The sequence below is a fragment of the Danio rerio genome, chromosome 13, assembly GCF_052040795.2.
Source record: "Danio rerio strain M-AB ecotype USA chromosome 13, GRCz13ab, whole genome shotgun sequence".
NCBI classification, from domain to species: Eukaryota; Metazoa; Chordata; class Actinopteri; order Cypriniformes; family Danionidae; genus Danio; species Danio rerio.
Genome location: NC_141033.1, coordinates 31,726,432 through 31,749,633, shown reverse-complemented (window position 1 = coordinate 31,749,633; position 23,202 = coordinate 31,726,432). Strand labels below are relative to the sequence as shown.

Sequence of the window (23,202 nt, the reverse complement as noted above, 5' to 3'; positions counted from 1 at the left end):
AGTGATTACACAGTGGCTCAGGTCAAAGGTTACAGGGGTGAATTTGTGTTGAGCGTTTACCTGGACAGAGGGTGGTACAGGTGACTCTCTGGAAGGGCGGTCCATCACAGAAGGCTCCTCCATTGAGTGGTGCTGGATTGGTGCAGCTGCGTGTCCGTCTCTGCCAGCCCCGCCCACACTGAGCATTACATTCTGACCACTCTGTCCAGGATGACCAGCCTCCACTTACTAATAACAGAGAGCCAGAGACAAATACTATTAATACAGCTTATCAAGAATGTGTACAGTGCTCAGTATAATTGAGTACACCCCATTTTGAAAATGAATATTTTTATCCATTTCTCAGTGAATTTAGGCAATCGATGAGATCTGACGAGAAGGGAGAATGTTTGAAATAGTGTTTGGAAAATGAGAAAAATAAAAAACAAATACAAGCAAGCATGCAAAAGTAACCCCTTTGTGTCATATTTGAAGGATTTTTACTAATACCAGACAGCCAGAGACACATATTATTAATACAGGATCAGATATTAATCAGATATGTTTACATTGGCATGCAGTTTAATTAGAATAGAATGGAGCATGTTTGAAACAGTCAATGAAAAATGAAAGAATAAAAATTTAACACAAGTCTGAATACAAAAGTAAACACGTTGTGCATTAATTGAGGGATATCATACTGTTGGTCATTATAAGAATACTGTATAAACCTCTGACAGGAAGATTTATGTATTTTATTACAATTATTACCACTATTTATGCACTAAACACCATGTAACATAGCAAACTATTAAATAAACATTTTAAATAATGAATGAACAATGAATAAATTTGTGTTCATATAATCTATTCTGTAAATAAAATGGATTTTGTTGTTTTGTTGTCATTTTTGAAAAAGTGTTTTTTATGCTCACCTCAAACTGCATTTATTGCTAAGACTTTATTTTAATGGTCCCTATTGCATATTTTGTTGACTAAAAGCTGCATTGCAACTACTTATTATTTGAGTATTAGTAGACTGTCTGCTTAATATCTGTTGTTACTGCTCCTTTAACAGACATTTAACTGACTATAAGAAACTTTGCAAGCACATGTCAACCTACACTAAACCTAACCCCAACCTAACAGTCTACTTATAAACTACTGAGAATTAGTTGGCATGTAAATGCAATGTAACTTAAATTCAACAAAATGCATTAAAGGGACCTACAAAATAAAGTGAAACTCATTTGTTTGTTAAAAAATACAGTAAATACAAGACTTTTAAAAGATATTTTTAAGGCAAAGTAAAGAAAAATTAAATAAACAATTCAATAATATATTCTAAAATTTTGTGCACTCAAAAATCACAACTTTGCTAATTTACTTTTAAATTAGTCTTAAATACAAAAAAATAAAATAAAATAAAATATTCAAATATTTTCTAAGAGTCAGTAGATAACGTTTTATAAGTCATTTGCAAGATACTAGTATTCAGCTTAAAGTGCAATTTAAAGTCTTAATTTATTTATAGGAAATACTCACTAAATATATAATAATATTAAAGAAAATTCTGATAAAAATCTCCTTGATATGTTAAAAATCACTTGGAAATATCTGAAAAAGAACTACAATTTAACATCAGTTTCAATTTCAACTCTGTGAGTGTATATTTATATAAGCACAAGTAGGCAAATAGTCATATATTAATACAACAACCATTACAGACTGTCGAATACCAGAGCTGACCAATAAGTAGCGAGTATTTCAGATAGCCATGTTATAAATATTCATAAACTCGAGTGGTGATTGTAGTTCTCCTGTTTTCCGAATTAGCCCTTGACTTGTGCACTCAGTGACTCAGACTGATGCAGGGACTGCAATTGGTCAAGTGGTTACCGTAGACGATGAGAGTGGCAGTGCTGCTGCGTCTCTTAGCGACCACATTACGTGCCACACAGGTGTAGTTGGCAGTGTCAGAGAGTCGAGCCTGTTTGATGATCAGGTCGTGCTCGATGGTAATTAGAAAGTTAGAATCCAGCGCCGGGTCAATGAGCTCTTCGTTCTTTAGCCAGTCCACCTGTGACATTACAAAAAATCAATGCATAAAGTTACAAGAACAACGATGTGCATCTGGACCAAAACTGCACTTTAAATTATTTTAATAGAACATTAAAAAGCACCAGACGTGCTCTAAAAGATGTTTTCCACCATATGGTAAATAAAATAAAATAAAATAATTTATGGCAATATTTATTTCAAATATAAATAAATGTGAGGAACAATTAAATATCTTTACACATTTTAAATATATTTAAATTTGATGTAATTTTAACCTTTGCATCCTAAAATATAATTGAAAATTTAATCCAGGGTCAAAAAAAACATTTGCACAATTACATGATATGGATGGAGATGTATCCTTTGGGGAGAATGTATCCTTTTTACACTCACTGGCCACATTATTAGGTACACTTGTCCAACTGCTCGTTAATGCAAATTTCTAATCAGCCAATCACATGGCAGCAACTCAATGCATTTAGGCATGTAGACATGGGCTGCGTCCGATACTGCATACTTCCATAGAATATAGTACGCTAAAATTAGTATGCGAGCAGAGTAGTATGTCCGAATTCATAGAATTCAAAAATCAGTATGCGAGTACCCGGATGACTTATTATTTCCGGTGAGATTCTGAAGTGCGCATCCCATGCATGCTGCGCTATCCCATGATGCCTGGTGAGTGAATTCATGAATGGGAGTGAAGCGACGCAACTGACACATTTTTCTAACAAACGAGTAGTACGTTTAAATTCAAATGCAGTACCAACTGAGTAGTAGGCGGTTATAGACACATCCAGCGTCAAGACGATCTGCTGCAGTTCAAACCGAGCATCAGAATGGGGAAGAAAGGTGATTTAAGTGACTTTGAACGTGGCATGGTTGTTGGTGCTAGATGAGCTGGTCTTGTATTTTCACACACAGCCATCTCTAAGGTTTACAGAGAATTGCCCAAAAAAGAGAAAATATCCAATGAGCCGCAGTTCTGTGTGGGGATTTTTTCTTGCCACACTTTGGGTCCATTAGTACCAATTGAGCATTGTGTCAACGTCACAGCCTACCTGAGTATTGTTGCTCACCATGTCCATCACTTTATGACCACAGTGTACCAAACCTTTGATGGCTATTTCCAGCAGGATAACATGCCATGTCATAAAGCACAAATCATGTCAGACTGTTTTCTTGAACTTGACAATGAGGTTGCAGTACTCAAACAGCCTCCACAGTCACAAGAGCTCAATCCAATAGAGAACCTTTGAGATGTGGTGGAACAGAAGATCATGGATATGCAGCCTGCAGCAACTGGGTGATGCTATCGTGTCAATATGGAGCAATATCTCTGAGGAATATTTCTAGTTCCTTGTTGAATCTATGCCAGAAAGGATTAAGGCAGTTCTGAAGGCAAACGTGGGTCCAACACGCTACCAGGAAGGTGTATCCAATAAAGTGGACCAGTGAGTATATAAAATGATTTACCCTCCTGTGCAATGTGCAATATTTATTATTTATAAAATATTTCCCAAATTATGTTTAACAGAGCAAGGAATAGTGATTCTCATAATATTTTTTTTCTATTTTTGTTATATATTGTATATTTAAGTTCAATATTATTATCTCCAATAAGCAATATTTTTTTTTAGATTATCTATAGTATAAATCACTGTGGTTCAATGACCTAATGCCTAATTACCCTAACTGTCTAATAAACCTAATTAACTTAGTTAAGCCTTTAAATGTCACTTTAAGCTCATTACTAGTGTCTTGAACAATATCTAGTAAAATATTATATTCAGTCATCATGTCAAAGAAATTAGTTATTGTAAATCAGTTATTAAATCCCCATTAAACAGAATTTGAGGAAAATATACAGGGGAGCTAATAATTCAAGTGTGCTAATAATTCTAATAAAACTATATATAATTGCTAAATATACAGACGGGCAGATTTAGTGATTTGAGGGTCCTAAGCAATTATGCACCTTTTCTATTTTAATTTATTTTTAATTGATTTATTTAGCTGTTTTTCTTATATCACTCCATCACTCCTTTTCTACATTTTGTCTTAATGCAAAATAATAATAACACATGTAAAGCATCTTGTAAAACTGTTGAAATGATTTGCTTTCTTAAAATGAATTCACAACTAAAATTTTATATAAAATATTTAATTTTTAAAACTGAATCTTTACCTAATTTGACTGCTGGAATACTCCATGATTGAGGGGGTGGGCACATTTGCGCAGATGTAATAAACATTAAACTTTTTTTTTTACACTCATCATATGATATATGATAGAAAATTATGTTACATATAATTTAAAGGTATAATTTAAACATCTAGGTATTTATTTGGGGGCACTCAGATTTCCTGGGGCCCTAAGCAGCCGCTAATCTAGCTTATTGGTTAAATCCACCTCTATATCATAGACTGTAAAATATGCAAAAAGCATAGGAAGACAATACAGCACCTCAGCAGGCGGGCTGCCCTCTGGTGGACGACACTGCAGTAATACTTCCTGCTCCAGACGCACCTCCCTGCCAAGCGGCTCCTGCTCAAAGTTCTTTCTCAAGTCTGAAAAAAACAAACAGATCATATTTTTTGAAATCCAAAACAACCAAAAAGGGTTTCCATTTTTTAATTATATGGAAATATGTATTCATGTGTTCTGGATTAAAATAGCACAAGTAAAAATAGGGAGTGTTTTAAATTCAAAATACTAGGGTTCTCTTCAGGTGCTGTCATCTCCAGGCAGAGTTTGATGCCTAAAAGGCACGTCACACCGACAGATCACATAAGCTGCTGAACACAAACTCACAGGCGATGCGGACGTAAGCCCGACGGCTCTTTGTGGTGCCTGCCGAGCTCCAGGCAACACACTGGCACCAATAATCCTCCAGCCCAAACAACTCCTCTACCTGCGTCCGGGAGACAGAGATATCTACTTCTCTCACTACCAGACCTGAGACAGAGAACAAAAGAGGAAAGTATGAATATATCAGTCTCAGCTTTCAAATTTGTGTCACTATACATCCTGACAGAGGAAGGGAAATTGCAACACTGTTTTGTTTAAAAATAATACACTTGTGTTTATATTGATGCATTTTGGAGATTTAATAATAATACATTTAAAACAAAATTATACTGTAAAACCCAACAGTCAACTTTATCAAATGAAATAAGTGTAGGTAACTCATATTTTACTAAAAGTTAATTCTACTCATTTGAAAAGAGTTTTGAACTCAGAGAAATTAAATACCTCATTACTTCAACTTAAATGGATTAAGTTCACAGTACTCATATAGATCCATTTTTTTTTACTCAAATGGTTTGCAGCAATCAGTTTCCTTAAACGGTTTGAGTTGCCTTAACTTATTGGGTTTTCAGTACTCAGTTGGTTTAAGTTCTCTTCATTGATTGGGTTTTACTGTGCTCAAATTGCTTTATTTACTCAAATGGATTAAGTTCACAGTACTCATTAGGATTAGTTTTTGAACTTAAATGTTTTTTTTGCAAGCAATTTCCTCAAACGGTTTGAGTGACCTTAACTTTTTGGGTTTTACAATGTATAAATTACAATAAATGAGTAAATAAAAGTACATCATTTAATTCATTCAATAATTTTCCTTCAGCTCACTCCCTTATTTATCAGCGGTCGCCACTGCGGAATAAACCGCCAACTATTCCAGCATATGTTTTACACAGTGAATGCCATTCCAGCTGCAACTTATCACTGGGAAACATCCATACACACTAATTCACACACATACACTATGGACAATTTAGCTTACCCAACTCACCTACACCACATGTCCTTGGACTGTGGGGGAAACCGGAGCACCCGGAGGAATATAGACAACCACTTCTAAAGAAATGGCTTTGAGCACTGGTTGTATTTTTCTATTTATTTTGTCTTAAGAGTTTTTAAATTATTCATTAGAGGTCATGAAATAAACCAGCAAGCTATGATTTGTTTAATGCATGAGTTTCAGGTCCCCTTTATATGAAGTGGTTTTAACTTATATGTACTTACAATGTAATTAGTAATTCGTTACAATGCACATATTGTGTAAATACATGATTTTACTTATGCCCGATAAAATACCTGCATGTAGTTACATCTGTATTAAATTTCTGTAAGTACATTTATATTTACACTGTTAACTATTCCTCACCAAACACAAAACTCACTTTAGGCCTTTATAAGGTTATAAGCTGTTCATATCCTTTGTCGGTGTGTTGTATTGTTCAAAATCAGTCCCCCTATGGAGAACATACAGTAATATGAACTTTTTCTTCCAGAACAACTGTTCTTTCAGATATTTATTCTGTGTGGCCAAAGTTCTAGATTCTGTCAGTAAAGAGCCTTTCAAACCAAAGAGAAACCAAAACCTAAATCTAAACCCAAACACATTCAGGACAAACTGGAACCTCTAACCAGAGTATACGCAGGAATCAGAGAGTGAAATTCAATACCTTTTAAGACCTATTTTAAGACTCTTACCATACATTTTAAAACATTATAACCACTTTTCAACCGGAAACATTGGCGAGATGTTAACCTACTAAATATCAATGTAAGAAACTAATCCAGAACTAAAACATTATTGATATACTAAATAAAAATCTATTAAATCTAGCTAATTTAGCAGATTGCCACTAATAAAGCTGCGTAAATAATGGTTTTGCCTTGGTTACTGCAGTAAACAAAGCAGCGTGATGTCAAATCTAGTAGAATTTCATTAATTTCATAAACTACACAGCATCCTGATATTCGCAGATGTAATTTAGGCAAACTTTAGCATACAACCCAACATTGCATAATCAAAAATGATGAAAAATGTAATACCTTGCAAATTATGATTAAGGACTTCTTAATACTTTTTAAGGGCCTTTAATTTCTCTACACTGATTTATCAACTTATACTTTTTAAAACCCCACGGACACCCTGCTAACTCTTTATTAAGGTCCATAGATTTACAACTGTATCAAGAGGTGCCAGCAAAAATGTGTATCCATAAAGCAGAAATTACCTGTGATATGGTCCAGACTTTCCTTGGTCACATGGTCATTCTGGTTCACCCATTCTCCATTGCATTTAAAGTATATCTGTGTGGCAGGGGCGGCCTTGCAGGACAGTTTGACGGGTCTGTTTTTTACTATGAATGCATCCTCGGGCTCACTCTGGAATTCTGGCAGCGGTTCGGCAGGAGCTGATGGAAACGAGTCCGGGAGAACTTCACTGTAATCGCTGCCATCTACAAAACCAAGAGAGAGAAAGGTAAGAATACGTTTGTATGGTTTACGTGTATTTACAAGTGTGCATCTCTCTTTGCAAATGAGTTTGGCCTTAGGGGTAATGGCGAGACAGCTGGTGTGTGTTGAGAAAAGCTCGATCCCTGACATTTCAAGTGTACTCTAGTAATACAGCATTTGCTCGTCTGCGGCTTGGTAAAGCATCCCTGGGGAGCTAAGATGAAGGTGGGGGAGCTTGACCTTCCATTGAAACGCCCAGTGATCACACATTATCCCCTGACATTTTCCCAGTGACAGATCCCTCCCAGCAGCACAGAACAGAGCTCATCCAGGGGCCTGCGTGTTTCACGGCTCCGCACCCGGGCCCTGTCACCTCCAACACGACAATGCTGTTAACCTTTCAAGCATTAAAAGCTGCACAGGCTATCGACTAGTGAGTGAAAATGAGGTCTGTAGACACCGGTGCCGCAGGACAAAATGGAAAAGTTGTTGATTTGCACTTTGGGTGATTTGTAGCACACACTTTTCGAGCTGCCAGATTTTTTTTAGGTTTGTCAGCTGTGAAATGTTTTACTCCCCCAACCAACCTTAATTATAGTAGGGGTGATAATGTGTTTTAACTTAAAAGTGTGGGTACATATGGTAAATGTCTTTGAGTTGTTCTCCCCCATTTCAATAAAAGTTGAATGCACTGCATTTTGTTTGATTTTCTATTCTTCTCTGGTCAGCAGTATCAAATAATAATCCTGCCAGAGATGCATTCTCATTGATAAGTGCAGTCACAAATAATAACAATGGCAATTACTACCAAAAAAAAGAGGCTGATAGAGATGACACCTTCTTTTGTCTGCGACAGAGAGGAGAGTTTGTCCATTAAACTGCAAAGTCTCTCTGTGTCTGAAGGCACTGCCTGAGTTTAATTATCAAGTATGTTCAACTGTCTGCAGTTGGCACTCTAATGATGTGACTAAATGATGTCAGTGAAATATTTCAGTAGGCAGCTCTTCACTTGCTGTAGTGGAGGATCATTATTCGTTAAGATGTTTGAGAAATTATAGTAGTTTGACTCTCATTTCTAAAATAGATACACAGCTATGGAAATATTAAGGAGACTACTTGAAAATTATCAGTTTCTATGAATTTATTAGCTATCTGTTTGACGAAAATTTGAATATTTGTTTTGTTCTGCAAAAGAATGATTCTTAAATATGATTAAAATAAAACATTTGAAACAGAAATATTTCTTTTTAGAGCATTTTTCAGAAAAATGGTCTTAAAGCTCAATTGTGTTGTCAAAAAAGTACTAGTTTTTGCTATTGTGTCAAATGCTCTAAATGACACCATGTGTATGTTCGTTCGTTCGTTCATTCATTCATTTTCCTTCACATATTTCTCTACAGCCAGCAGCTAGCTCTGCAACTCTCACATGGTTGCCCACTAAAGCTATGCAAGACTGTGCCTGCTAAGTACCTGGATGGGGAACCACAAAGAAAAACTCGGTTGCTGCCGGAAGTGGTGTTAGTGAGACCAGCAGGAGGCGGTTAACCTGTGGTCTGTGTGGGTCCCAATGCCCCAGTATAGTGAAGGGGACGTCTGTCGGATGAAATGTTAAACCGAGGTCCTGGACTCTCTGTGGCCCTTAAAAAATCCCAGGATGTCATTTGTAAAAGAGTAGGGGTTTAACGCTGGCATCCTGGTCAAATTTGCCCACTGGCCTCTAAACCATCCCCATATGATAATGGGCTTCATCACTCTCCTTTCCATCAGCTGGTGCGTGGTGTGCTGTCTGGCACAATATGGCTGCCATCATGTCATCCAGGTGGATGCTGCACACTCGTGGTGGATGAGGAGATTAAATTATTATTAAAAATTATTATAATAATGTATTATTTTATAAAGCGCTATGTAAGAAATTAATATTATTAAGTTTTCTCTTTTTCAGAGGTTGCCAAAGTGGAATAAACCACCAATTATTCCATCATATGTTTTATGCCCTTCAAGCCACAACCCAGTACTGGAAAACACCAGGTGGAGCTGGAAAGGGTCTTAAAACAAATTTAGGATCCTAAAAAGTACTTTTTGTGTTAGTATTTTGAACGATGACAGTTAGTTCATACACAAATACATAATTACTTGAAAAATTAATAATTATTATTATTGAACAAAAAAACTGATTCAAACTCAGAAATAGCCTTCTAATAAACATCAGATTATATATTGGGTGTGGGTTAAGCACCCCATAAAACTCAACTTGCTAAACCAGAATTACAATAATAATCAATGGTGAAAAGTGATGCATAGAAAGAGTGAAGGGCAGAATTGGAGAGAGCATGAGCGACTGGGTGGGGAAGCGCATCATAAGTGCTCTAAATGCTGACCCGCAGGTCAAGCGTCTTCATGCACCTCTGTGTTTGATGGAACCGGCGTGTGTGAGAGGTGTAGGTCTGGACTTGTCCGCAGACTGCAGGGGTGAAAGAATCAAGCTGAAAATTGGATTTGGGAGAGTGTTTTCACATACAAAGAGAGAGGAAGACTATACAGGTCAGGTCGAAATAGAAAGGGCACAACAAAGAGAGTAAGAGAGATGGAGAGAAAGAGAGCAAACAACCTGGTCTCGACAAATACTGCGCTACTACAGGCATTTCCAAATCATTACACCTTCAGTGCTGACATTTTCACAGTTAATATAGCCTAAAAATGTTTCAATAAGACGCAAGAGTCTTGTGATTTCACTTGACAAGAGTGGGTGGAGTCCTGTGTAGTGCTATTGTATGTGTTACACAAAACAAAATCGAATTTATCCACAGGCACATCAGATTAGCTGGTGACTTCAAGGCCACTAGAAGGTTCTAGCTGAAAGTGTCAGCCCAACTTTGTGTCATTATGTGACATGTGACATCCTTTCCTCAAGCTCACAGCAAGAGACACGCACATACAGACACGTATCTATCCATCCATCCATTTATCCATCCCTCCATCCATCCATCCATCCATCTCTCCCTCTATATATGTTTCAAAGTCTATCCATATATCTACAGGATACTGGCAAGTATCTTACAGTACCAAAATAGAAACTAGGTCAATAGAACAGCATGTTTTGTTTTGTTTATATCTATTATTCGAACCCCGCCCATGTCTTATTTCTCCAACTCTACCATTATGTATGTCTATTTGTAAATATTAATCTTTCTATATCTTTTTAAAACTTTTTCTTACAAGCTTATTGTACATAAAAAAAACAACTTCATTGCATTTTGTTAGTCGTGGTATTTTGTAACTAACCCATTTACATTGTGATTCCTTGTGTGTGCTTCCTTTCAAAAATAAATGTTACTTCCCTGCCCTTTGATTAAACACATTTGGAATCGTAACAATAGTATATGCTCACAGGCCACTTTATTAGATCCACCTTTCCAACTGCTTGTTAATGCAAATTTCTAATCAGCCAATCACATGGCAGCAATTCAATGCATTTAGGCAAGTAGACATGGTCAAGACGACCTGCTACAGTTCAAACCGAGCATCAGAATGGGAAAGAAAAGTGATTTAAGTGACTTTCGAACGTGGCATGGTTGTTGGTGCCAGACAGGCTGGTCTGAGTATTTCAGAAACTGCTGGTCTACCGGGATTTTCACGCACAACCATCTCTAGCGTTTACATAAAATGATCTGAAAAAGAAGAAAAATATCCAGGGAGCAGCAATTCTATGGCCGCAAATGCCTTGATGCCAGAGGTCAAGAGGCTCAAGCTGATAAAAAGGCAACAGTAACTCAAATAACCACTCATTACAACTGAGGTATGCAGAAGAGCACCTCTAATAGCACAACAGGTCGAACCTTGAGGCAGATAGGCTACAGCAGCAGAAGACCACACCAGGTGCCACTCCTGTCAGATAACAACAGGAAACTGAAGCTACAATTCACACAGGCTTACCAAAATTGGACAAAAGAAGATTAGAAAAACATTGCCTGGTCTGATGAGTCTTGAATTCTGCTGCAAAATTTGAATGGTAGGGTCAGAATTTGGAGTCAACAGCATGAAAGCATAGATTTATCCTATCTTGTATCAACGGTTCAGGCTGCTGCTGGTGGTGTAATGGTGTGGGGGATATGCCATGTCATCAAGCATGAACCATCTCAGACTGGTTTCTTGAACATGACAATGAGTTAACTGTACTGAAATGGCCTCCACAGTCACCAGATCACAAACCAATAGAGCACCTTTGGGATGTGGTGGAGTGGGAGATTGACATCATGGATAGACAGCCAATAAATCTGCAGCAACTGCTTGATGCTATCTTGTCAATATGTACCAAAATCTCTGAGGAATATTTCCAGTAACTTGTTGAATCTATGCCACCAAGAATTGAGGCAGTTCTGAAGGAATAACTCAGTACTAGTACCTTATTAAAGAGGCCGATGAGTGTATAAACACAATATTAAAATTATTATAAGATAAAAAAAGATTAAGATTAACTGTCTCAAAAATCTATATCTATCTGTCTGTTGTAAACTGTTTATTTGTATTTTTTAAGCAAATCCATTCAATCTCTGCAATGATGCTGTTCTTATACGATTGTGTCACTATTATAGACAGCACATATGTCACAAATATAATAAAGCATTAAAAAATAATAATAGTCATTTGTTAACGCATCGATTCAATCGTTTCAGCACTTTCACAAACACGGCTCTCCCTTTCAGGACATAAGCGTCTATTGTGCCAATGACTAACTCTGCATCTCTATTTTCGCTCTCTTGGCTTTTCTCTTCTCCTCTCTTTGTGCCGTTCTCTCCTCAGACAGCTGTCAGCTTGTCTTTTTCAGACTTTGACTTCTCTGTCGATAAGCAATTGTGTTTCTCTTTTTCCACACTACCTCCATATGGCATCGATTGCTACAGAAAATCACCAGTCAAAAAAACGTAGCCTGTCATTCCCTGTCACACACAGAGAGAAAAAATGTAAGAGATTTTGTTGAAATAAGGACAGAAGCTGAGAGAGAATGTGTACTAGTGTTCCTCACGTGCGTGTGTTTATGTGTTTGTGAAGGCAGGATCTTTTGGGTGACAAAGCGTGTGTGAACGTCAGTGTGAAAGAGACAGAATCAGTGAAACGGAGATACAGACTGAACATATGGAATGGAGATGACGTGTTTACATGCACACAGTATGATTAAAGAAATCTAGCAAGTAACCCATCCCTCCATCCATCTATCTATCTATCTATCTATCTATCTATCTATCTATCTATCTATCTATCTATCTATCTATCTATCTATCTATCTATCTATCTATCTATCTATCTATCTATCTATCTATCTATCTATCTATCTATCTATCTATCTATCTATCTATCCATCCATCCATCCATCCATCCATCCATCCATTCATCCATCCATCCATCCATCCATCCATCTATCAAGAATCAACTAAGCTTTATTAAGTTTTATTATTATCCATCTATCTATCCATCCATCCATTCATTCACTATCAATCTATCTATTTACCTATGAACCCATAAGCCCACCCATCCATTTCTTCATCCAACAATCCATTCATCCACCCAACCATCCATCAATCTTAACAACCATTCACTATCAATTCATCTATCTATGAACCCATAAACCTACCCATCCATTTCTCCATCCATTCATCCACCCAGCCAATTTTATTACATCATCAATATATGTAACATTTATTTCTTTATAACCTAAGCATTGATCTATCTATCCATTTATGCATCAAAACATTCTTCCTTCCTTCCATCCATCCACAATTTTTCTATCCACCCATTCATCCATTAATCTGTGCCTCCATCCAAGAATCTATTCATCCATTCAACTAGATTCATTTCATCATCAGCCATCCATCCATCCATCCATCCATCCATCCATCCATCCATCCATCCATCCATCCATCATATCTTTCTCTTTCACCTATGCATTGATCTATCAATCCATCCATGCATCAATCTAATATTCCTTCCATTCACTAATGCATTCATCCACTATACTTTTCCATTCATCCATCAATCCGTCCAACCTTCCATCCAACCCTCCATCCATCAATCTATCCATTCATCCATCCATCCATCCATCCATGCAACCAATCACTATCAATTTATCTATCTATGAACCCATCTATCAATTTCTCCATTAAGAATCCATTCATCCACACAACCAGTTTCATTTAATCATTTATTCGTTCATCCATCCATCCATCCATCCATCCATCCATCCATCCAACATGTTTATCATCTAAGCTTTGATCCATCCATCCATCCATATAATTTTCCTTCCATCATCAATATATCCACTACTATTTTATCCATCCATTCATCTATTAATCTATCCAACCTTCCATCCAACCCTCCATTCGTCTATCCATCCATTCATCCATTCATTCAATCAATAACTATCAATCTATAAACCTATAAACCCACACATCCATTTCTCCATCTAGGAATCATTCACTCAACCAGTTTTATTTCATCATCCCTCCATCCAAAATATATTTTTCTATCACCTAAGCATTGATCCATCCATCCATGCATCAATCCAATCTTCCTTCCACCATCCATTCATCCACTACTATTTTATCCACCAATTCATCCATTAATCCCCCCTCCCCCAACCATCTATCCATCCATCTCTACATATTTCCTCTGTCAATCCATATCTAACTATTAATCTAACCATCAACCCATCTACGGTCAATCCAACTTTAATTCAATCTATCCACCCATCCAATCCATCATTCTTCTATCCGTCCATCCATCTATTATTCCTCTATAAACCTATCTATCTATTCATCCATACATGCATCAACCCATCTACAGTACAGTACCATCCGCCTTTCCATCAATCCAACCACCCAAGATAAAACAAAGCTTTGTTGCCTTGATAAAAATAAGGTTCAGTAAATAAAGACAGAATATCAAGGGGAAATTAAACAAAAAAAAACTTTAAAAAATTATACTATGAATAAATATAATTATTTTATTATTAATATTATTTTTGAATGAGCACGGGTTGAAAAACGCTGTTGCCCCTCCATTGCATAGAACACAAACTTTACAAAGAATGCTCTCGCACAGTTTGAAGAGCCGACACAAATACCCATCAGGCCTTTTGGCAGGCCACAATTTAGCTGGAATGGTCCTGGCACTCCTAAAAAGAGGGAAGCTCTTAAGAGGCCCCCGACTGCAGGTCTTTTATCACGGTAATGATAGACAAGACACAGCCGGGACCAAAGCCTCCCAGATCTCGTTCTTTGGGAAGGGTGTAAACATCCACACATATGTGCAAACAACCACACATACCCATGAACACAAAAACAAGACAACTTCCAAAGCAAAGGCAGATGCACTTTGGGGTATGTGTGAAGCCAAATCTGGAGTTAAGATTGCAATTGAGGAGAAATAGAAATGCTCAAAGGGACAATAAATGCACAAACAAACAAACAATGATGGGGACTAAAGTCAAAAAATGTTTCTGGACCCATCTTGGCTCTCACGCACACAAAAGAACAATGGCAAGTCACAAATTACACACAAAAGATTGGTGACGCTCACTCAGAAAGCCACAGAGGGTGTCAGACAGTGTAATTTTGCTAGCTCCAGAAAGTCTGCAGTCACTGAAGCCACACTTTGTCATTAGTGTACAAGGGCTGTCATTACCATCCGCATAATATATATATTGACTAAAGCTTTAACATCAACTTTGCAGCTCTCTTAATGATGCTTTTGAAACCTAGAGAATCTGGACTTCATCAATGCTGAGAATCAACATTTCTCAACTGTCAGACCACAAGTGGTGAAAATGGGTGGTAAAATCCTGCCCACAGAGACCGTAAGTACTGGCATGTCTCAAATCCTCTGACCGAAAGTGTTCTTGAATACACACCTATTAGCATTTTTTTATGACATGGCTCTGACAGATCTTTTTTTAAAGAAATGGTTTACACAAAAACCATTTACTCACGCTTATGTTGTCCAAATACTTATGACAGCCCATTTCTGTCAAAAAATAAAAATAAAATAAAGGGTTTTAAAGGTTTTTTTCTACATAAGTAGTTATAGTTTCTAACTTGAAGCTCTGCTTTTTCTCACATTCTGTTTTTTTCTTTACATTTTATTGCATTTCTGAGAAAAAGTTTGAACTATTATTATTAGGTTTAGAATTAGAAATAACATACCACAAATTTGCAGTCCAGAGGAAAAAAAATCAAGATTTAGACTCGGAATGTAGTAATTTTAATTGTTTTTATTTTTAATTTTTAAATCCTATCCAGAAAATTATTAATTTATTATCAGAGTCAGAAGACATGAACTCACAAATAAATATAATTTTAACTTAAAATTGATAAACAACATAATAATTGTGAGTTTGTAACCAAACTGAATATTGACTTGATTGCTTTAAAAAAAGGTTTGGACTTATGAGGTTCCACAATGAAAGAAAGCAATACAAGTTTGGAAGGCGTGTGTCAATTATCACTTCAAGATATACTGTTGAAACCAGTGCTATTCTACTCGACACAAAACCGGTAGAACTGCAAAAACACATTTTAAGAATCCACAAATAATTACAACTTTACAGTGATTTGCATAGCAAACATCTAATGTTGCTGACTCACCTTGGATACCTACAATTCCCTAATTGGTGTTTGATATATCTTTATTTACTCAAACCTGTTATTCATCTTAACTTGCAAGCAACAGTATCCTGTTCTTGTGATTGTGTCTGATTGGATGAGGCAGAAAACTGTTGATTTACCAACACCCTTTTTCACACATCAGTTCAATTATATATGAATGCATCATGCTGCCATGTTGCTTGGCAACTATAATCAGCCTATGGGTAACTTAACAACAATATTTCCTAGCAGAAGAAATCTGTTTGTGAATTATTATCAAAAGTGTTTCTGATTATTGTAATAAACACACACATATATATATATATATATATATATATATATATATATATATATTTTTTTTTTTTTTTTGTGAAACACTGTAATATCGCATTTTAAAATAGTGGACTTCTTTTAATATATTTAGCTAATCTGCATTTTCAATATTTTCATCATGACTTCAGTCGTCATGCATGCCATTTCAGAAGGAATTCTAATATACACTCACTGGCCACTTTATTAGGTACACAACTTTATTAGGAAATTATAGTTATAATAATTATATTATTATGTTATATTATAATTAGGTTCAACTGCTCTTTAATGCAAATTTCTAATCAGCCAATCACATGGCAGTAACTCAATGCATTTAGGCATGTAGACATGGTCAAGACAATCTGCTGCAGCTTGTGCAAGAAGGTAATTTAAGTGACTTTAAACATGGCATGGTTGTTGGTTCCAGACGAGCTGGTCTGAGTATTTCAGAAACTGCTGATCTACTGGAATTTTCATGCACAACCAACTCTAGCTTTCACAGAGAAATCACCACTTGTTACAATAGAGGTATGCGGAAGAGCATCTCTGAAAGCACAACACATCCAACCTTGAGGCGGATGGGCTACAGCAGCAGAGGACCACACCGGGTGCCACTCCTGTCAGGTAAGAACAGAAAACTGAGGCTACAATTCGCACAGGCTGACCAAAATTGAACAATAGAAGATTAAACTATGTTGCCTGGTTTGATGACTCTTGATTTCTGCTATGACATTCGGATGGTGGTGTAAGAATTTGGCATCGACAACATGAAAGCATGGATCATCCTGCCTTGTATCAATGATTCAGGCTGCTGGTGGTGGTGCAATGATGTGGGGGATATTTTCTTGCCACACTTTGGACCCATTAATGACAACTGAGCATCTTGTCAACGTTACAGCCTACCTGAGCATTGTTGCTGACCATGTCCATCCCTTTATGACCACAGTGTACCCGTCTTCTGATGGCTACTTCCAGCAGGATGATGCACCATGTCATTAAGTGTGAATAATATTAGACTGGTTTCTTGAGCATGATAATGAATCACTGAACTCAAATGGCCTTCACAGTCATAGTTAGAATAGTATAACAAATTGCACTCAATACTGTTAGTGCCATAGCGTGTTTACAGATTTATTTAAAATGATAAAATCACCAAAATGCTATACATAAGTTTTTTTGTTACAACAGTACATAATTGCTGAAAGAAGTTCTCCTTCTGTCTCTAGAGAGCAGAACATTATCATTTATCAGTAATAGACTGGTTATATGCTGCTTATGATGAGGGAAGTGACACACAGCTGAGCTGACAGGAATATTCTCTCAGCATCTCTGCTAACTACAGCAGTCATAGCAGAAATGATCTTATAATGGCTGCATCATCACTAACACACAACAACCTCCTTCAAACACACACGCAAACATGCAGGGTACGAGATTCATAACCTCAAAGCACCAGATCAGCTTTAGTAAGTCTGTATGACAGAGTAATCAATCCGGAATCATCTTTCAGGACAAGAAATGGTCTGACGTTATGTACATTTTAACACAGTGGATAATTTACCACCAGAAATTCAATCTAGATTATTTTAGTTTACAAATTCCCTAATGGTTAACACTTTTAAATGCTTTTAAAAAAATATATATACTTATTTTTTCAGCAAAAAAGCCTTAAATTGATCAAACATGACAGTAACGTGTCTTACGATTGTTTTAGTTCAATTAAATGTATTGATTGTATTGATTAAACATTTCTGAAATATCAAAAATGACACACAAATATTAAGCAGTACAACTGTCTAATTAAGCAGTACAACAGTCTAAAAAAAGATTTTAAAAAACATTGTGATTAATATTTTCATTTACTAAGTGGCTCTTGATCATTATCATAGACAGATATATGGTACTGAAAACGGCAATAATCATTACTTTTAATTAATTAATTAAATGTAATTGATACATTTTTGACATGGCATGAAAAAATTACAATTAAAATTATTTTAATGTAAAGCAGTTATTTTAAATTCTACTACTATCTTACAATATCATTTTACTGTCAATTTTAATATATAAATTATATCTTCATGATATAAAAAAATCTTAAAGAACTCAAACTTTTTGGCAGTATTGTTAATAAACTATAATATTTTATTTATGTCATTACTATTATCATTTAATCATATTATCATGGACCTTATTTGTTCCGCCATGCACTTTATTCGCTGTGTGTGGCCTGATCTGCTGTGAGTTTCTATATCATTTTGACAGCCGCTACAAAAGGTGTGTATGTATCTATGTGTGTTCAAACCATCATCATAATCATCATCATCAGGTTCTCCACAGGAACACTGTAGTAATGGCACACAGGTTGGACTAAAGAAAGACAATGATAGATGGACAATAAAACATCCCCTGGTGCTGCTATGGGACAATTATGAGTGATTGATATTCTGAGTGAATTTACTCAAATAACATCTGAGATGGAGCAAGGACAAAAACATGGGCCAGACAAATCTCTTCTGCACATTTTTCACCCATTCTCTGTTAGTTTGCTCACTATTCTACCAAACTAATTATGCTTTCAACAAATAAATAAATTGAAAAACAAATATTATGCAAAAGATATTCGTTCAGATTCAAAACAAGAACACAAGGATTCGACAGATTTTCTATCAAAATTCAGTACAGAAAGTCATTTGCTTGTTCACACTGCAAAAACGTTTTGATTTAGAGTTTTTTGTCTAGAGTGCATATGTCTAACATTCTTACAATGAGAAACATTTTGCAGACAAGTAAAAAAATATTTAGTTTTTAAGAAACGATGAATCAATTTTAAGTGAGTTCACAGGCCCGTAGCCAGCCTGGTGAAAGGGGTGTTTATTTTTTTCTCAAACAAGTGGACCTTTTTGCAGTTATTCGCCTCATTTTCTATTTAATTATGAGATTTAAATACAAAATTTAGGAGACAGTCATGCTCTTTTTATTAGCTAAAGAGTAAAATAATTACTAAATATTTAGAATAAAGAAATATGACAAATATTTATTTTTTAAATACAAATTTATTACATTTTTCCCAGTGATGGGTTGCAGCTGGAAGGGCATAGTCTGCGATGTGAGCTACACAATCTCTTGTAAAAAAAAAAAAAAAAGTTATTTTGAAAACTAATGATAACAACAATAGCCAAATTAGTATTCAAATTGATAATATATGGGCCGCTTTTGGAGCTTCACATATTTTACTGGTCATTTTTTGTTTCAAAAATAAGGTCCAAGATTAAAAAAAAAGTTACCTTGTCAAATGTTTTCTCTATCTAAAAACAATACATTAGCAGAAGATGACTTCTCCTATGTCAGATGTTTTCTTGCACAGCTGGACGATGGATTCTTGAAATAGTTTGCATTGGCCAAAACTGATTAGCTGAAGGCACACCAGGATTCTGCTTGGTCTGAAAGCCTTTTTCGATGGGCTATTTTTACCCTTTATAATAGCATAGCAGTCAAAATAGGACAAAGAAAAACATTATCAGACATACTGTGAAAATTTTCTTGCTCTCTTAAACATCATTTGGGATTTCATAAAGAAAAAATATTTAAAAAAGAAAAAAAATCAAAGGTGGCTAATAAATCTGACTTCAACGTTACATAGGTAGAATGTCAAGCAAAGTGTTTCTGCAGACTGATTTTATCATGCATGAATTAAAAAAAATAAAATCAATGCAGCATTAACATTAGAGGCTGGCTATATTCGCACACTGTAAAAGTGATTTTTTTTGCATAATAGTTCCCCTTTTAGATATTTGGACTAGAAATGATACAAAAACACTGAGCAAGAAAAGCTTTTTTGCAGCTCTGGGGAGGCGGAATCAAGGATAAAGTGAAACCAGAGAAGAGGAACAGAAGTGTCATGGAAGAACATGAAACAAATCAAGGAAAAGGTGTGAAGAGGACAGGAGGAGAAGGACAATATTGAGCGAGAACGGATAAAAACCCACTGGAGACGGGAAGAGAGAGTGACACACAGCCAGTTAGAGAGTGCGTTTATATAAACACCGGGCACGTAAGGTTTATACAGACAGGTTTCGCTGGTCCATTAACACATCTAAAGTAAAGAAAGTGGTAACATCCCAGATATACAAGGTCATGCTGAGTTCACTGAACAGCACGCACACACACATACACACAAACTGTACATCTTTTACTCACTAAATCACAGTGCGCATACAGCGTAAAGAAGGAGGCGAAACGTGTTTAGAAAAAATAACTGAGTGATGGTGAAGGACAAGAGCTACAAAACATGAAAGAACAAAAGCAATCAGTAAACACAAAGGACGCATTTCACTCCGGATGGGTTTCCCAGAATGCCCTTCATTTTATCAAGTCTCTGTTTCCGCTCAAATCAGAATCAGCGTGGCTTGTTATCGCTTGGCTTTCTCTTACGTGCCAACATGTAAACACTGGCATGTACAAACACACATGCGTCTCCTCAGATGAGGTGCGAGATGAAGGTCTAAGAATAATGGCTCGGGGAATCATCATGGCAGCAGAAATGTCACGCCTTTGATTGAATCTAGCATGTTAACAAGCTCTAGTGTGACAGGGCTATTTTTGTCCTGCGTGTATGAGGGTATGTGTGCGGATCCAGTCTCCAGGGTGGCTGGCAGATTGGCATAGGTGAGGGTTCGTGGGAAACTGATATTTGAACTGACAAGAACGCTGCTCTCGTCCATTCAGCACATTTTAAGAGCCGCCGGACAAATACGCACATGTACAAACATGTAGACAGATGTCCAAAGCCTGTGGGAAAGGGATGACACGATGTAAACAGACACAAAGAACTTATCAACAGACACATTTTTGATTATTTGAATAAGAGTAGCGCTTGGCTCCGCCCCCTCGTGGGGGCTTAATAATTAATCATGAGAGTATTCATGGACGCCAGATGAGGTGTGTGCTAGCTCATAACATCAACAGTTGGTGGTCGTTTACAAAAATCCAGCAAATTACTTACACAAAGATGGACTCTAATAAAATACTGCTACTGCTCAGCTAATAAAATATAAATAAATAAATTGAAAAAAAAAAAATAATAAATAAATATATATATATATATATATATATATATATATATATATATATATATATATATATATATATATATCGAAAAGTAATCGAAATTGACATTCAGAACTAATAATTGGTCCAATTTTTCCAGGTCAACTTTTTTAAATTATTCACGTACCGCGTGTACACTACTTACATTAGTCACGTGACTCTGCTCTGTTTGTTACTATTTTGTTACTTTGCACTACATTGATGATTTACGAAGCTAATCAAGATGCATTGAGACGGCGTACTTTCATTACATACTGCATTACATTGAAATGATTTGTTAATGTTAAATGTCTGTAATAATCGACAAAAGTGAATTTACGTAGATAGAATTCCTGCAAACGCAAGCTTTTTCTTTAAAAAATAAGTTAACACATGTAAGAAATAATGTAACAATAACACTCTGTGTAACAGATTTGTAAAAAAAAAATTAAACAGCTTTCTCAGAATTATTTAACTATATGAAAAATCCGTTTTGACATCTAATTGTGCCCTATTTTAAATCATTCATTATGGACAAATAGGTAAAAATGTGTGGTTTGAAAGAAAGTTGCAAAGTATAAAGATTTATCTATTATTATTTTTGCCTTGCCATTAAATGATAATCATTTTAAGCATAGAAATAAATAAATAATAATAAATACCTTGTAAATAAATTGACAAACAAATAAACAAATAGGGCGAAGTAGTGGCGCAGTAGGTAGTGCTGTTGCCTCACAGCAAGAAGGTCGCTGGTTTGAGCCTCGGCTGAGTTGGCGTTTCTGTGTGGAGTTTGCATGTTCACCCTGCATTCGCGTGGGTTTCCTCCGGGTTGCTCCGGTTTCCCCCACAGTCCAAAGACATGCGGTACAGGTGAATTAGGTAGGCTAAATTGTCCATAGTGTACGAGTGTGTGTGTAAATGGGTGTGTGGATGTTTCCCAGAAATGGGTTGCGGCTGGAAGGGCAAAAGTGTGTGTGAGTGTAAATGGGTGTGTGGATGTTTCCCAGAAATGGGTTGCGGCTGGAAGGTCCATCCGCTGCGTAAAAACTAGCTGGATAAGTTGGCGGTTCATTCCGCTGAGGCGACCCCGGATTAATAAACGGTCTAAGCCGACAAGAAAATGAATGAATGGAATAAACAAATAAAAAAATAAATGAATGAATAAAAAAATAAATAATTTCATACAGTTTATTAAGAGAACATAACAAAATAAGTTGTCTATTCAACTCCTATGTGTCCTCTGAGCAATATTTGTCGAGTTTTGAGTGAACTATCCCTTTAAATCTTGTGTTTGTGGGTGTCTACAGTGTTTCTGGGTATTGGACACATTGCATGGGAATGGTGTGAAGATGGAGAGGCCATCAGTGCTCTTCTTCCTGAGCTGCTGACTCTGTATTGGGGCGCAGCTAGAGGGCGCCACCCCCCACTGAGCCCATTTATCAGCCCCCATCAATAACTGCCCCATTGCACAGCGCAAACCTCTCTCCCCCAACACCACCTACTGCATGAGAACAGACAGAGACCCCTAAATCATCAATCAACCCCAGACAAACATCAGGGGGAGAAAGAAAGAATGAGGGAGATCATGTGAGTGCTTTTTAGTCACTGAAACAAACAGGTCTTAACGTCAAAGTCAAGAGCGGGCACCTCACGTATGTGTGTGTGTGTGTGTGTGTGTGTGTGTGTGTCTGAATGCAGGGTTGCACTGGTGCTGATCGCTCTACATGTGTGTGGCTGGTTGCCATGACGTTTAGTCACATGGACTTGATCTCCCAGAGGACCTTTAGTTGATACACAGATCTCCATGGAACAGAGCAGCACTGAATTTTCCATTAGCCGCCTCTCTTTTCTTGCTTTCTCTCAAGAGAAGCT

The 23,202-nt window shown here is 36.5% G+C and overlaps 1 protein-coding gene across 2 annotated transcripts in view; it reads right to left on the bottom strand.

Annotated features, from left to right (window-relative positions):
* unc5b (unc-5 netrin receptor B) overlaps positions 1 to 23,202 on the bottom strand; it is a 98,525-nt gene that overhangs the window by 25,743 nt on the left and 49,580 nt on the right. For both annotated transcript variants that reach the window (XM_087277855.1, NM_001111149.1), the window contains 5 exon segments: positions 7,072 to 7,296; positions 4,856 to 4,999; positions 4,508 to 4,611; positions 1,879 to 2,059; positions 61 to 228 (listed from right to left, as the gene is read on the bottom strand). In XM_087277855.1, coding sequence (XP_087133981.1) covers positions 61 to 228; positions 1,879 to 2,059; positions 4,508 to 4,611; positions 4,856 to 4,999; positions 7,072 to 7,296 — 822 coding nt within the window.